We start from the raw sequence: 15,735 nt of genomic DNA on the forward strand, positions 1-15,735 counted from the left end.
TTTGTTTCAATTTCATTGATTCAGCTGTGATTTTAATTATTTCCTGTCTTCTACTTCTTTTGGTGTTGTTCTGTTCTTCTTTTGCTAGGGCTTTGCACTGTAATGGTAGGTCATTTAGTTGTTGACTTTTTCTTCTTTTCTTGAATGCACTCCATGTAATGAATTTTCCTCTGAGTACTTCTTTCATAGTGTCCCAGAGATTTTGATATGTTGTATCGTTGTTCTCATTGACCTCTAAGAACTTTTTTATCTCCTCTCTGATGTTTTCTCTTATTCATGCATCATTCAATAGCATTTTATTTAGTCTGCAGGTGTTGGAGTAATTTCTGTTTTTTATTTTGTAATTGATTTCTAATTTCATTCCATTATGATCTGATAGAACACAAGGCAGTATCTCTATTTTTTTGCATTTACTAAGGGCTACTTTGTGGCATAACACATGGTGTGTTTTCGAGAAGGTTCCATGTGCTGCTGAGAAGAAAGTATTTGCTTGTTGAAGGATGGAATATTCTACATATGTCTATTAAGTCTAAGTTATTGATTGTGTTTTTGAGTTCTATGCTTTCTTTGTTTAGTTTTTGTTTGGAAGATCTATCCAGTGGTGACAGTGGTTTGTTAAAGTCACCCAGAATTATTGTGTTGGGATCTATTTGATTCATGGAATTGAGAAGGATTTGTTGGATGTACTAAGTACATCCATTGTTTGGGGCATAAATATTTATGTCTTCCTGATTTATGGTTCCCTTAAGCAGTATGAAATATCCTTCTTTATCCCTTCTGACTAACTTGGCTTGAAGTTTACTTTATCTGAAATAAGGATGTAAACCCCTGATCTTATACTGAGTCCATGTGTGTTGCTCCCTGTTGAGCAACAAGGTCCGATGTATCTCCTCAGGGCCCGCCTGAGGAGAATACGGGGCCCAAGCTGGATGATGTGTGTCGATGGCAATGGAAACCCACCAGAGCCGGGAGGTCTGTCAGTGCACGAAGCACAGCAGGAACTCGTTTATTGAGGAAGTTACACAGCTTTTATGTAGGGTGGGGATTAGGTGGGACCCAATTAGCTTAAAGGTCAGCAAGGCACAGGGGATTCACGTGGCAAGAGCCCCATAGGATGATATGGCAAGCACGAGCTGATCACGTTCACAGAACTGTTGCTAACCAATCCCTGACAGTAGGGGGTGGAGATAAGCAGGCCAGTCAGGGAGTTACACATAACTGGTTGCTGGGTAAGAACACATCTTTCAGTTGCCAGGGGAGAGTGGCAGTACAAACAAGTCCGGGTCAGGCAGTGCCACGTATGAGGAAGAGGTTGCCATGAGGGTGCAGCCGCCATTATAGGGTGTGTCCCCTATATGTGTGTGTGGTAAGGTTTTTTCCCCATCCTTTCACCTTTAGTCTGTGGGTTTCTTTTTCTATGAGATGAGTCTCTTGAAGACAGCATATTGTTGGATCTTTCTTTTTAATCCATTCTATGCCTTTTGATCAATCCATTTAGGCCAATAATGTTCAGGGTTATTATTCAGATATGATTGTATTCCCAGGCATTTGGGCTTATTTTTGTTTTTTGACTTGGCTTGGTTTCTCCTTTGAATGGGTTATCCTTTAATGTAGTTCCTCCTTTGCAGACCTACATTGCTATTTTTCATTTCCTCCTCTTGGAATATTTTGTTGAGCGTATTGTGTAGTGAAGGGCTTCTATTTGTAAATTCTTTTAACTTTTGTTTATCATGGAAGGATTTTATTTCGTCTTCAGTTCTGAAGGTTAATTTTGCTGGGTATAGGATTCTTGGTTGGCAACCATGTTCTTTCAGAGCTTGAAATATGTTGTTCCAGGCCCATCTAGCTTTTAGGGTCTGGGCTGAGAAATCTGCTGATATTCATATTGGTTTCCCCCATAGGTAATCTGATGCTTTTCTCTTGCAACCTTCAAAATCCTATCTTTATTTTGTATGTTGGGCATTTTCATTATAATGTGCCTTGGTGTGGATCTGTTGTGATTCTGTGCATTTGGTGTTCTGTAAGCCTCTTGTATTTGATTTTCCATTTCATTCTTCAGGTTTGGGAAATTTTCTGATATTATTTCATTGAATAGGTTGTTCATTCCTTTGGTTTGTTTCTGTGTGCCTTCCTCAATCCCAATAATTCTTAAATTTGGTCTTTTCATGATATTCCATAGTTCTTGGAGATTCTGTTCATGATTTCTTACCATCTTCTCTGTTTGGGCGACTTTATTTTCAAGATTAAATATTTTGTCTTCATTGTCTGAGGTTCTGTTTTCCAAGTGGTCTAGTCTTTTGGTGATGCTTTCCATTGAGTATTTTATTTGGTTTATTGTCTCCTTCATTTCAAGGATTTCCGTTTGGTTTTTTTTGAGAATCTCTATCTCTTTTTTGAAATGATCTTTTGCTTCCTGCAGGTGCTCTTTCATCTGCTTATTGGAGTGATCGTTCATTGCCTGCATTTTCTCTCTTATCTAATTCTTTGCTTCATGAATCATTTGAATTATGTATAATCTGGACTCCTTTTCTGAAATTTTTCTACCATACTGTCACTGGATTCTTTTAATATAGAATCTAGGTTTGTTTGGATCATTTTCTTCCCTTGTTTTTTCATGTTGTTCACATATCTTCCCCTCTAGCAGTGCAGACCTTGGGTATTGCAGTTTCCCCCCCCTGTAGGCTTATAGTGACCCTGTAAGTTTCCAATACTTTTTCTTTAATGGGGAGATCAATATTAGCAGTGCCCAGTACAGACAATATGCAGCCCTAAACCAAATAGCCCTCTGAGGATATTAACAACATTGTCATAATAAACAGAACGAGGTCAGTTATTATCTTCAGCATAACAGATAGATTTGCAATAAGGTGTGTAGTTTCTAATGGAGGACAAAGAGGATGGGGAGGAGTGTAGGATGTAGCTGTTAATGGGATAAGAAAAGAATATATAGAAGTTATAGATCATAGAAAGTGTGGAAGTGAAATCAAAAGAAGTTGGTCGTTAGCATGAGAAAATGTAGAAAGAGAGTCTGAGGAAACAGGTAAGCAAAAGGAAAAGAGAGTAAGAAAAGTAAAGAAATAAAAACTTAAAATTTTTCAATTAGGAGGAAAAAAAACTACATTGTAACAGTCATATAGTATTCATTCCTCCCAGTTTTCAGTAGCCTGAAGCATGGGAGTATCTTACAGTGAGCTTCCAGTCTCTAGCAGACATGTCAGTATGGGATTTGCCCCACCTAAAGATGGGAGATATGGATTCCAGTATTATCCAAGATGGCCGCTCTGGCTTTCAAATGTGTTGTCAAATGGGGAACTGCAGCACAGGGTGTGGATGTGGTTTGTTGGAGGTCCTGGAGGCAGGGTGTGGTTGGTTGGACAAGGGTCCTGGAGGTGGGGTGTGGTTGGTTGGTTGCGGGATCCTGGAGGCGGGGTGCAGTCACTCGGTCTGGGGGTCCTGGCAGCAGGGAGCAGACAGTTGGTCTGAGGGCCCTGGAGGCAGGGAGTGGTCAGTTGGTTAAGTGGTCTTGGAGACAGGACTCAGTCATTCCGGCCAGGGAGCCTACAGGTCCTGGCTGTTGTTTCAAAATGGTGGCAGCCACGATTAACCAAACTTGCAAGTACTGTGACAGTGAACTTCCAGGCGACAGCAGACAGGTGGCGCTCCACTGGCAGTCTGTGGTCAGTCTGCTGGCTGCTGTCGGATGATCTGCAGGTGAACCTTAGGCGGTGGGTGATGGATAGGTGAAAAGCAGGTGATGGACAGGCAAGAGGCAGTCAGTAGGCCAAAGGTAGGTGCCAGTCAGTGAGCAGTCTGCACTCAAAAAGTAGTCTATATTCTGGCAGGCTGTAGGTGATTGCAGTAGACAAATGGGTAAACAGCAGGGGAACGATAAGCAGCACAAACTGCCTCACCATGAAATGGATATCCTCTGCTTGAAACCCGAGTTATAGATCGAGAAAGAATGCAGCCTCCCTCTAGTCTGCCATCTTGGATCTAATCAGTAAATCTTAAGCAACTGTTTCAATATATTGGACTATTTTTTAGACTCTGGCTTGATTTTATCATTCTGATGTTTACAAAATAAGTTCTTAGACATATTGAGAGATCCATTGGATTGAGTTTTCTCTTTTGAATTTTATTGTTCAGCTTTATTGCTGTGCTAAGCTAGTAGAGCTTCTAATTTTATGAGATTTATTTTAGTTATACGTATTCGTAGAAAAATGCACCTATTCTTTAAAAAATGTCTTTGACTAAGTAAATAGATTCATGAGTTTGGGTTTGTGGTCTATGAGAAACCCTTTTCAGGAAGTTACGTGTGCTTTGTTGCTCCACATTTTAAAATTTCTGGGTTTACTCATCTCTTTCTCTTCTCTATTCTCTTTCCTATTTATAGGGTTCTTAAGCTAATCCTTTGTGCTTTATATATATAGGGTCTCATTATTAACCCCAACTCTGTTTTTGGATTGTGTAATGTAGTACTAGTGGTAATATTCAGCCTTTTATTAACTTTGTTTTCTTCAATGAATTGCCTGAGAAAGGCTAATTTGGAATAGAAATTTTTTTTGGTGGGGGGAGTTGGTGTCATAATTTTGCAGATTTGAAGTCCAAGTGCAGTGGGCGCTATTGGCTTGACTGCTATGACGGTGTCAGATGGCAGTGGGGGAGTGTGTGTTATAGCATGTGGTCACATTGTGAACCTGGAAGCAGAAAGAGATCCAGAGACTCGGGTCATACAATCATTTTCAAGAGCATGTCCCTGCTGAGCTAAGGACCTCCCACTTAAAGTCCTTAGCATTTCATAATACTTTCATTCTGGGGACCAAGCTTTTATATATGGACAGTGGAGACACTCATCTAAACCATCACCAGACTTAATTAAGTACTTACTGTGTGCTTTGGGCATCATAGAGGTGACATTTTATTACTGTGTGCCAATTGGCTATTCTACACCCTTTATATATTAACTTGTTTAATTCTTTTTTTCTAATTTTTGAAATTGTAGTAAAATACACAACATAAAATTTGTCATTTTATCTAGTTTTAAGTGTAGAGATTTAGTGATATTAAGTATATTCACATAATTGGATGACCATCACTACTGTCCATACCTTCAGGACGCTTTCATTTTAGAAAATTGAAACTCTGTCTACTGAATAGGAACTCCCCCATTTCTACTTTCTCCCTAGCCCAGGGAAGCATCTCTCTACTTTCTTTATAATTTTAACTACTCTGGGTACCTTATATGGAATATATAAATATATATAAGGAAGGTAAAATTTATCTTTTTCTGATTGACTTACTATAAAATCTTCAAAGTTCATCCATGTTATAGCATATGTCAGAATTTTTTCCTATTGAAGCCCAAATAATATTCCAGTGAGTGCATGTGTGAGTACATACATTTGCTTATTCATTCTTCAGTGGGTTGTTTTCATGTTTTAGCTGTTGTGAATAATACTGCTAAGAACATGGTTGAACTAACTCATTTTTAATTTTGGTCATATTTTTATTAGTGCCTTATAGTTTTACATAATCCTGGAATTTATTGTTACATATTCATACATGCACACGATATAACAATATAATTTGGCTAATGTCATTCTCCAGTATTTCCACTTTTCCTTCTGAACTAACTCATTTAATTCTTACAACCACCTAATAGGGTAAGGAGTTTTGATAAGGAAACAGGGCTAACAAGTAACTTGTACAAAATCTCATAGTAAGAGCCAGTATCTGTGTGAGATGCATGTTCTTAGCCACTAAAGTAGACTCCCAGAGATTTTTCTTTTCTTAGAATATTTTTATTTTGACTTGTAATCTATTATTGCTTCAAAAACATTCACTTGAGAAAACATCTAGTGAATGTTGACTTACCAGCAAAAAAGTAAGTCATCCATGTTTGATTATAACAAAGAATAAATGATAAATTATATTCACATGCAATGACTAGACTGTCTCACATACAAGGTAAAAAAAGTATTTAATGTACAATATTAGAGATATACATTTTCATATACAGTTCTAGAGGTTTTTCTATATATTGACAATGCCTATTTTGCTTACTTATATCTTATATTACTTATTTGCTTATATCTCTATTAAACTGTATATTAGTATGTAATTAATGATAAGTAATAGCTTTAATAGTTACATTGGCAAATGAACTTTATTTATTAGAAAAGTTTTGCATGAACTATAAATCAGCCAAATTAAAAAATGAAGTTAAAATTCTTCGAACTGCGTCTTTAGTTTTGTATTTGTTCCATGTGTGCTTCTTTTCCATCATGAGGTGATTATTTGTTGCACATGGTAGACATATAATTTGTGGAAAACTTGGAATGTTAGAGTAATTTGAATATGATCTAATATTTGTGGTATGTGAGATGTTATGAAGGTGAGTTTTGAACGGGAGTTTGAAAAAATGGTTTAAGACATATTGTAGTAGTACAGATATATAGGCATGGAAACAGACATGTACACATTTCTGAGCAATGGAGGAAGGCAAAATTAAAAGGGGATAAAGATGTTGCAATTCTGAAGTTAAAGTATATAGTTAGGAATTGGGCATCTATAATCATTTCATAATATTTGATGAGATATTTGGTTTTAATCTCTTGTTTAAGGATCTGGATAGCAAGCACTATTGGGTCTGCAATTACAGGCTCTGGAACTAGAAACTTTCCCCTAAGCCCATAACCATAGCAGCCTCACCATTGATTGATAGTTAAATTGTTTTTTAATTGTTGGGTTGTTTGGAACAAACATGCTTTTTATCTATCTATACACTTGATTATTTTTATTATATGTCATTAATTCTGTGGAATAGGAGAGAGGAATTCATAAACTGACATTGCACCCTATGATGGTGTGCCAGACTCTGTTAATAGTGTTGATTTTTTATGTTGATGGGAAACTTTGCAGAAGACTCTAATCTTGCCGTTTGAATATGCTTTCTTTAAACAGAAACATCTATGATTTTGAAAATGATTAATATCTGTTAATAGAAATAAATACACAGGACAATTTGGAGATTTTGCAGTTCTTTATGGTAGGTCTTCAAAATTTACTTGTAATGAATTAAATTGAAATTAAAGATAGTCTTTTGACCTTTTTTCACAGGCAAAGTTTAATAAGGACTGAATTAAGCTTAAATAAAACTTGGTGAACAGAACATGGTAAAAAATTTGTATTGTAAACAAAATATAAAAGAGAAATGACTGTGCTTACCTAGAAGACATTTAATTGTTGGCAGATTGTCCAAATTTTCTGTGATATGCTGCTGGCCTGCCATTTAATATACAATTAACATTCTAAGATAAAAGACTGGTTAGACAGATTTAGCAATTACATTGGTGGGGTAGTGAATGAGCTTTGCAATTTAGAATTAAATAATACATGTTGTCCGTTTAATTACTGTGTGTGTAAGTGATCACATAATAGAACAAAGCTGTGGGCTTAAAGTGAATTTAAGACCATAAAGCCTTAATCACATCTGTTTTATGACTTTAAATCGATGTGATATGAGGATGAAAGAGGAGCTAATCCTTTTGAAGAAGACTGCTGTGCTTTCAGTAAACCACATTCAAAATACCTATAGGATTGGAATCTTTTCATCATGCCAAATGAAAATTTTGATATTTTTTGATAAATTGAATATAATGTGTTTTCATTTCAGTGGTTGTTAACAGCAGTGATAAAATGAAGTAATTTATTTATTTATGTATTTTTAATTCTTTGTGCTGGGGATTGTACCCAGGTCCTTGTGCTTTGACAGGCAAGCACTCTATGAACTGAGCTATATCCCTAGCCCTGATGTTTTAAATTAACCTGAAGTGCTTTTCTGAGACTCCTTAACTTTAATCTGTGTTTTCATGGAATTATAGTATATTCATTTGTTGGGCTCCCAATTTAGCCTGTAAATTTTATTTAATTTCTAGGATAGTTAAATTACTGTTTTTATCTGTTACAAAAATAATATTAATGCAATGACCAGTGATTAAAGTATAATTGAAGCATAAGAAGTTTATAAAAACCACTTTGAATGTTTAAAAACTCTTGGAAAACTGATTTGATTTTATAAGACAAGGAGATAGTGACTTCTTATGGAGATTGTGAATGGGACTCTGACATTATTTTGTCTAGATGGGTTAAAAATCTTACTACTTTTAATTTTGCTTGGTACAGATCTGTTGTTTGTTTTGATCATACTTAAAATTCATGAAGAACTAAGTAATGGAGGTGAGAAGGAGGAAAATATTTTTTTCTTTTTAATAAGACTATGATAAAGCTTCTTCAACATGGAATTTTTTAGAGTAAGAAAAAAATTAAAAAAATTTCAAATGGGTTAAAGTGGGTATGGATATACTTTGTAATAGATACGATCAGAGTAGAATTTACTGAGCAGTGAGCTAGTGAGAAAGACAGGCAAAGTGTGCATGATCCATGGAGAAGAAGAAAGCTGGAGTTTGGCAAGTCAGGTCTTCTTATATTGTTTTTAGAACAAGTTATGACAGGCGTTGGTGGACAAGGGTCAAGGTCTGATCAACTGCTCTTAGGTTAGGAAGGTTTATAAATTGTATCTGGGAAAATGGATGTAAACTCTGAATTTTCTTTATAAGAAATTTTATTATACCTGAATTTATTTCCGTATAGCTCTACAACCTTGAGAATTAGGGTTCAGGGGCTTGATTGCCATTTCTGTTGGAGTAGAAAGGGAATATAGCTGGTATAGGAAGAACAGAGATTTGGAAGTAGATTCTTACGAAAGAAAAGATACATAGGGAAAGTTAACTTTGGGCTTACCACTTGTCTCTGTTGAAGGATGAAAAGTAGATGTCATATCACTTGGCATGAAGTTATATATAAATAGTATTATGTAATCCTTGGTAGGTATTGAGGATATGTTGGGGACATAACAATGGAATTACATCACAGGCACATTTAACTTACTTGAACTTAGCCATAATGGGCAAAAAGGAAATGGGGTTGGGAACAACTAGCCTATCTATTAGCATTCTTGACGATAGACAATAGAAATCAACTTTGGCTATTTATGCAAAGAAGTATATTGAAGACACTTGGGAGAAATGGTCTTGGAAAGTGGATGGGAACAATGGTAACCTGCAGCAAGGACAAGAGCCAAAGTGAGGGCACAGGAACACTTTGAGTAGGAAGCCACCGTTGACACTTGCTGACAATGTCTGAGTGGTTGCTATGAGTAATTTTTCAATTGTTCTTGTTCTTCTGTCACTCACTCTAGCTAAAAAGTCTGGCTTAGATCCTGAGCCTATTTCCAAACTATTTATTGGGGATGGGGATAGAGGAAATCCAGGCCTTTGGTTTCTATTGTAAAAATGAAATTATCCATGTCAAAGATCGAACTCATGGTGTCTGTTGTTTGTCCTAAACAAAATGAAACAATTATTCCTTCCTTAAATGCTGCATGGCTCAACAAATAAATACCCCCAGTTTTTCAAACTAGAAGCTTGGAAGTTATCCTTGACTTTTCCCGTCTCTCAGCCTCATATCAAGCAAATAGTTTATTGTTTTGTCATTCTACCTCTTAAATGTTTTGAATTTGTCCACTTATCTCTAAGTTATGATTATCTTTATAGTCTCAGCCACTGTGATTTCTCACTTGATCTATTACAGAGGTCTCATAATTTCTCTTGTGTACTCATTGGTCCCTACCCTGTTCAGGTATATATTATATATGGGTGAACTTCTAAAAACGCTTATAAAATTGTGTAATATTAGTTTGCTTAAAACTTCTCATTGGTCTGCATTTATTTCCAATTTTCTTGGTTCCAATCTACTCTTTTTTAAACTGGTGGTGGTAGGGGTGTGCCGAGAGTCTATAAAATACATTTCCCTATTACCTCACTGGCATGCTTCTTGTTGAGTTTTATCATTTGTGGGTACTGGCAGGAATTTTGAAGGTGGGAGAAAGGACTTCTCATTTCCAGTTTCTGTAGTGATGCCTCCAGCATCTGAGGTCCCCTGTCATTCCATTCTCCATCTTCTGTTGGAGCATTCACCATCAGTGTTGTTTCCCTCTCAGAGCTACCAGCTTTTGGGTCAGGAATCATAGGAGATGAAGTGCCACTTATATCACATTCTCACCCATTGGACTGTGAATTGAGCATTCTCCATTCTGGGCCTTTTTAATAGGGATTCAAACTTGCTTTGTAGGCTCCTCTTAAAGGTCTAGGTACCTACCATATGGTGCCAACCTTAGAGATTTGAACCTCCTCCATCCTCTTCCAAGCATATTCTCTCATACTGCCTTTTTTCTAAGCTGCTAGCTTCTGATAACACACCCCTCCCATTTGTTCCCCAGTCCTACAGATAGTAGTACTTCCTGGAATTATTAGTCTCTGGGTTACTTCAACTTTCCTGTTTTACCTTTTCAGCTTTCCAGTATCTGTGTAACTAATTTCTGTATTAAATATCCCATATGTCAGTTACCCATATGGTTTCTGCTTGTCTTGTACAAATGATTTTTCATTTTCTAGGATAAAGTGAAAAAAGTTTCAAAATTACTGTGTACCTTACTACTTCTCTAGCTTTGTGCCATGCCATTTTCCTGCTTCCTCTTTATGTATCAGTATTCTGCAGATTTTAGTTGCCAGAACGAGCTACATTCTGTCTCTTCTCAAGGATTTTGCTCCTGCAAGTGTGTATCTTGCCCCTCCTCTTTTCCCCTTCCCTGCACACCCACAGTAGTTTGCTTGGCTAACTTCTACATGATGGCAGTATACTGTAGAGGTTGTAGAGATTAACTATTGTCTAGGGCTTACTACCAGCTTTGTTGCATTATGACTTTGGGTAAGTCACTTAACTTAGGTATGTCTCAGTTTCCTCATCTGAAAATGGGGATAGTAGTTTTTCTACCTGGTAAAGTTATTGTAAAGATTAGATGAGCTAAGAAATGTAAAGTTTTTTGAATCCTATTTTTTATTTTTACCACATTTTAACTGCTCAATAAATGTAACCCATTGTTGTTATTAGCTGTACATGAATTCCTTTGGGATATCTTCCCTGATCTTCAAACTCTGACAAGTTCTGTCTTTTGCATTCTCCTTTAATACTTTGTACTCATCTCTGCAGTACTTTTTATGCCTGGGATTATTTGTTTAATGTCTTATTTTCTTGTTTAGGATATAAATTATATGAAGTTGGAAAGAAAATCTGTGCTGTTCACTCTTACATCCATGTAGCACTGGCTTGACTCCTGGTTCGTTCTCTAATAAGTATTTTTAAAATTGAATAAATCTTTTAAAGAAAAAAAAACATAGTGAGTTTGATAGGGGTTAGCAAAAATGGATAGGGATGGTGGTAAAAATAAGTCAATTTAAAATGGTCAATGTTTTCTGTTTGTATTGCCTGTTTAAAAAATACTTGTATGGAAGACTTTATGCTAGAGGAGGAAGAATATCTGCTGTTTGGAAGCTACTGTACTATGAAGAATGAAGTTTAGCATCCTTATTTTATTGCCACTTTCCGAAAGGGAAAATATTTCTCCAGATCTGATTAGATATTACTTCTCTTTCCCTTCTCTTTTTCTCCCTCCCTTCCTCCCTTCTTATTTATTTTTTGGTAGCTTTAATCTCTCACCTTTCTCCATGCTTTAGAAAGCAACTTGTGTTTTATTTCTGAGAGTAAAGTATAATGAGGCAAGCAGATATCATTGATAGTTCCATTGCATAGAAATTGCAGCTGTTAACATTTTGGTTTAGGCTTTCCTGTTTGTCTTTATCTAGTATATACACACAATTTTATCCTCTCTGTTTCCCCTGTAATCATGTTATGCATTCTGAGTTTCAACTTGTTTTTTTCCGGATTATGAATTGCTTTTCATATCATGGTTTTTAATCCTTGTTTTGGAAATGCTTGAATAGTATGCTTTTACATGGATATGTGGTATTTACATAACCTATCTGCTCTTTGGTGGATATTTGAGTTTTCACTTTTTACTGTTATGAAATGCTGTGATGAACTTCCTTGAATGTATAGTATTGCTTAACAAGTGTTTATCCAGTGTCTTTTGTGTGTGTTCAGGTAGACAGTGCAAGGTGTCTGGTCTGGGAAAGAATAAAATATAGATATGATCTCTGTTTTCAAAGTGTAAGTTGAATTTTTAGAAGTATAATTGATTATCAGAGTTGGATCTGAATAGGTGATAAAATTATATTTGAAACCATTTTACTTACAGACTACTGGTAGGAATATGAATGAAGGATTTTTAGGTGCTATAAGTTGCCAATTTTTCTATCAGTTTTTCCCTTCTTTCTGTACAGCCTAAATTTTATTAATACATGTTTTTGGGCTTTGAACATATATCTCACATCTCACATTTCAATGACAGAGAAAGATTGAGATTGTTTCTAGTCAGGTTAGAAAACCTGCATTTATAGTAAAGTAGTTTATAAATTTGACTTTTCTGTAATCTGTGTAGTTTTCTGTGATATGTGTACACTTTAATATAAAAAGTGAATGAGTGTTTTCTAATTTAGTGAAACTTGTATTGAGTTAATTAAACTTTGTCTTTTAATAAGATGGATATAATATAAATACCTATAAATAATTTTGAATGTTGTTTATAATTGAAATGATTTCCAGTTAGTAAGAAATTATGTTACACTAGTGGTTCATGTTCACTGAAAGTAGAACCATAGTTATATACTAAGAAAAGAATCTGCCATGTGAGATAGTTGCCTTTTTTCAAAGTTATTTGGTTGCTTTCAGAGACTTTGGAACGACGTGAAAATCTTTCCCCCTTTTTTACCCTCCTTCCCTAACATGAAATAGTGCATTACATTTTATAAGTATCACACAACAAAAGTAATATCATTTGTAATGTAATGACTAGTATTAAAGCCCCAAATCATAGCCCAGCAACTGGTTCCAAAGCCTCAAAATTTATATGTGTGTGAGAATCCCTAAATATTTACTGCTGAATAATTATTCTGGTATCTCTGCAGATGCAAGTTATGTTTTCTGTAAGCAATCCTTTATAGTAAGTTCTGTCCTCTAAAGCCTTTGCTTCCTTGGTCTTTTAAATCTGTTGATAGATATGTTTTTCTTTTTGAATGATACTGTATATAAAGTAAAAAGAAAGATCTGATATATCTCAAGTTAGTGTGCTCAGATGTTTAATATTTATTCTATTTAAACATTAAATTTAATTCTGTTATAGGAAGCTAATGAAATTTAATTTGTCATCATATGTTCAAAACAGGCAAACCATTTGTTTTTCCTGAATTATAAAATTTATTAGCATTAAGTTAGCTTTCCCCAAATTGTGAATATAGAACACAAATTTTATTAAATATTAACAGATATTAGGAAACAATGGGCTCAATAAGATAAACAGACTTATTTGTATGTTTTCTTATGACTAAATATCCTAATCTTGACTTCCTGAAAGAAAGATGCAATGTTTTCCTACAGTGTTGCCATAAAATACCTTTTTAGTGAACATTGATTGAGCTTTGCAGAATGCACGCCCAAGTCCTTAAACAACATTATGGATTGTGAATCTTCAGTATCATATTTGTAACTAATATCATAATTACTTTTTATTTGACCTTTTCTTATGTTGATTTAAATTTTTTTTGAAACACAATCCAGAGCATATCCTACTTTTTCTAAGATTCCTGAATTCTCCCTACTCACCAGGAGTTGCTACTTTTTTTTTTAATATATTTTTTAGTTGTCAGTGGATCTTTTTATTTTACTTATTTATATGTGGTGCTGAGAATCAAACCCAGGGCCTCACACATACCAGGCAAGTGCTCTACTACTAAGCCACAACTCCAGTGCTACTTTTGAAGAGCGAATAAAAAGAGGGACTAAATAACTTGTGTTTTGTGATACTGCTAGTCTAGCATTTGGTCTAATAGTTCTCAGATGCACATTCAGTCCAGACTGAAACTGATTTATTTTTCTAGTGAAACCTGAGTTTACACACTTCCCATCTACCAGGGCTGCAACCAGTTCAATATGTATCAGGGTCTTGAGCAATCCGTCCTTTCCCCAGGGGTCTGCCGGAACTAATGATTTTAGGAGCATCAGGTCACAGCATGCTAGTCCCCAAATACAAGCTTCCTTCGTTCTTCCTTGTTGCTTTTTCCTGTTTGCACACTTCTTTTGCCTTAATCAGTTCTCCTATTTCTCCTGACCTATCCTAAACATGTGTGCTTTGCTCTTTAGGACTTGGTTTATGGTAAACAAATTATCCTCTGTTATACTAGCCTCTGTGTACTGTATTATGTTCCATATCTTACTTTTTTTTTCCTGTCCTCTACCTTAATTTGCTTCAGCTCCATCTTTTAGTTGTTGATTTTTTTTTTCCTGATATACCTGATACACCTTGTGAGTAGGAGGTTGTGTGATACAGTTTTTCTTCCATTTTCAGTGTACACCTAGGTTATTCTTCCACTGTTTCATTTAACACCAAATAAAAATAGCTTAAAATGATTCTGATTCTTTGAGGCTCATGTCTTTTAACTTTATAACCCTCATTTTTGCTGTCAGTTTTCTTTTCTTTTTTGACAACTTTGGTGCCTAGATTTGGTCTCCATTTTCACTCTGTCTTGCCTTTGTTCATTTGGTAGCATAACCTCTTAGTGTGTAATTCCCTCAAGTTGAATCTATTTGGACTTTATTTTTATATGGTGTGAAATAGAGCTCCATTTTTGATGACCTGTCAGTGGGAAATCAGAGATGTTAACTTGACCATTCAGAGAGACAAATTAAGTATATAAATCCCTCCGTATGTTGGGTTTTAGAAAAGAATTCTTGTGGCTTGTGTTTAAAATGTTAATTTTATATTTATGAATGAGAAATAGTGATTCAAGAGAGGAATTAGTTGTTTTGCTAACTGGTATGGTAGAAAGAACATTGAATCATTTGACCATTTGCAAATCCCTTAATTTTTCACTCCCCCCTCACTTCAAAGTAGAGAGAGTAATATCTAATTCATATAGTTGTTGATCCCTAAAATGCAATTACATATGTGTGTATGTGTGTTTTGTAAACTTTGAGAGACTTAGATGTTTAAGATCTAATTAAAAATTAGAGAAACTTTCTCTCTTAAAGTGGGTCATAAGGTTGCTCCTGGACATTACATTACCTCTATAAAAAAACATAGGTTTCCCTATACTCTGTTTTCTATAGTAAGTGAAAAAGTAAAAAAAAAAAAAAAAAGTTGCTTGTGATGTTTTATTTCTTATGATAGAGAAAAGGGACTCCAGTGAACATTATTCTATTAAGATGTTGTAAACTCAAGAAAAACTAGTTCAACTATTATTTCTTACAATGCTTTTCTTGTAATTATTAATGTTACCTGTTTAATGTTTTATTTACAGTTATATGATGTTAATTGATGGCACAAATGAAGTGTTTATGATTGATAGAGATAATTCAGTGTTTCACGTTTCAAATTTGGAATTTCCATTTCGTAAAGATCTCCGAATGCACTTATCAAACACTCTCTTGGATGGGGTGAGTCATATTTTTTTTTATGTGTACAAAATTAAACATTGCTGTTTTTCTTGTCCTTTTAAGTTAATGTGTATTTGTATTAAGAAGTTAAGAACTGAGGGTTTTTTTTTTTTTTTTTTTTTTTGAGGGTGGGAGGAACCAGGAATTGAACCCAGGGACACTTAACCACTGAGTCACATCCCCAGCCCTTTTTATATTTTATTTAGAGACAGGATCTCGCGAAGTTGC

At 35.2% G+C, this 15,735-nt stretch overlaps 1 protein-coding gene across 2 annotated transcripts in view; it reads left to right on the forward strand.

Annotated features, from left to right (window-relative positions):
• Positions 1-15,735, forward strand: part of RNGTT (RNA guanylyltransferase and 5'-phosphatase) — a 344,105-nt gene that overhangs the window by 100,177 nt on the left and 228,193 nt on the right. For both annotated transcript variants that reach the window (XM_079146976.1, XM_079146977.1), the window contains exon 9: positions 15,372-15,507. In XM_079146976.1, the coding sequence (XP_079003102.1) occupies positions 15,372-15,507 (136 nt within the window). The remainder of the gene's footprint in view (positions 1-15,371; positions 15,508-15,735) is intronic.

This window comes from Sciurus vulgaris (genome assembly GCF_902686455.1).
Source record: "Sciurus vulgaris genome assembly, chromosome: 7".
Lineage (NCBI taxonomy): Eukaryota > Metazoa > Chordata > Mammalia > Rodentia > Sciuridae > Sciurus > Sciurus vulgaris.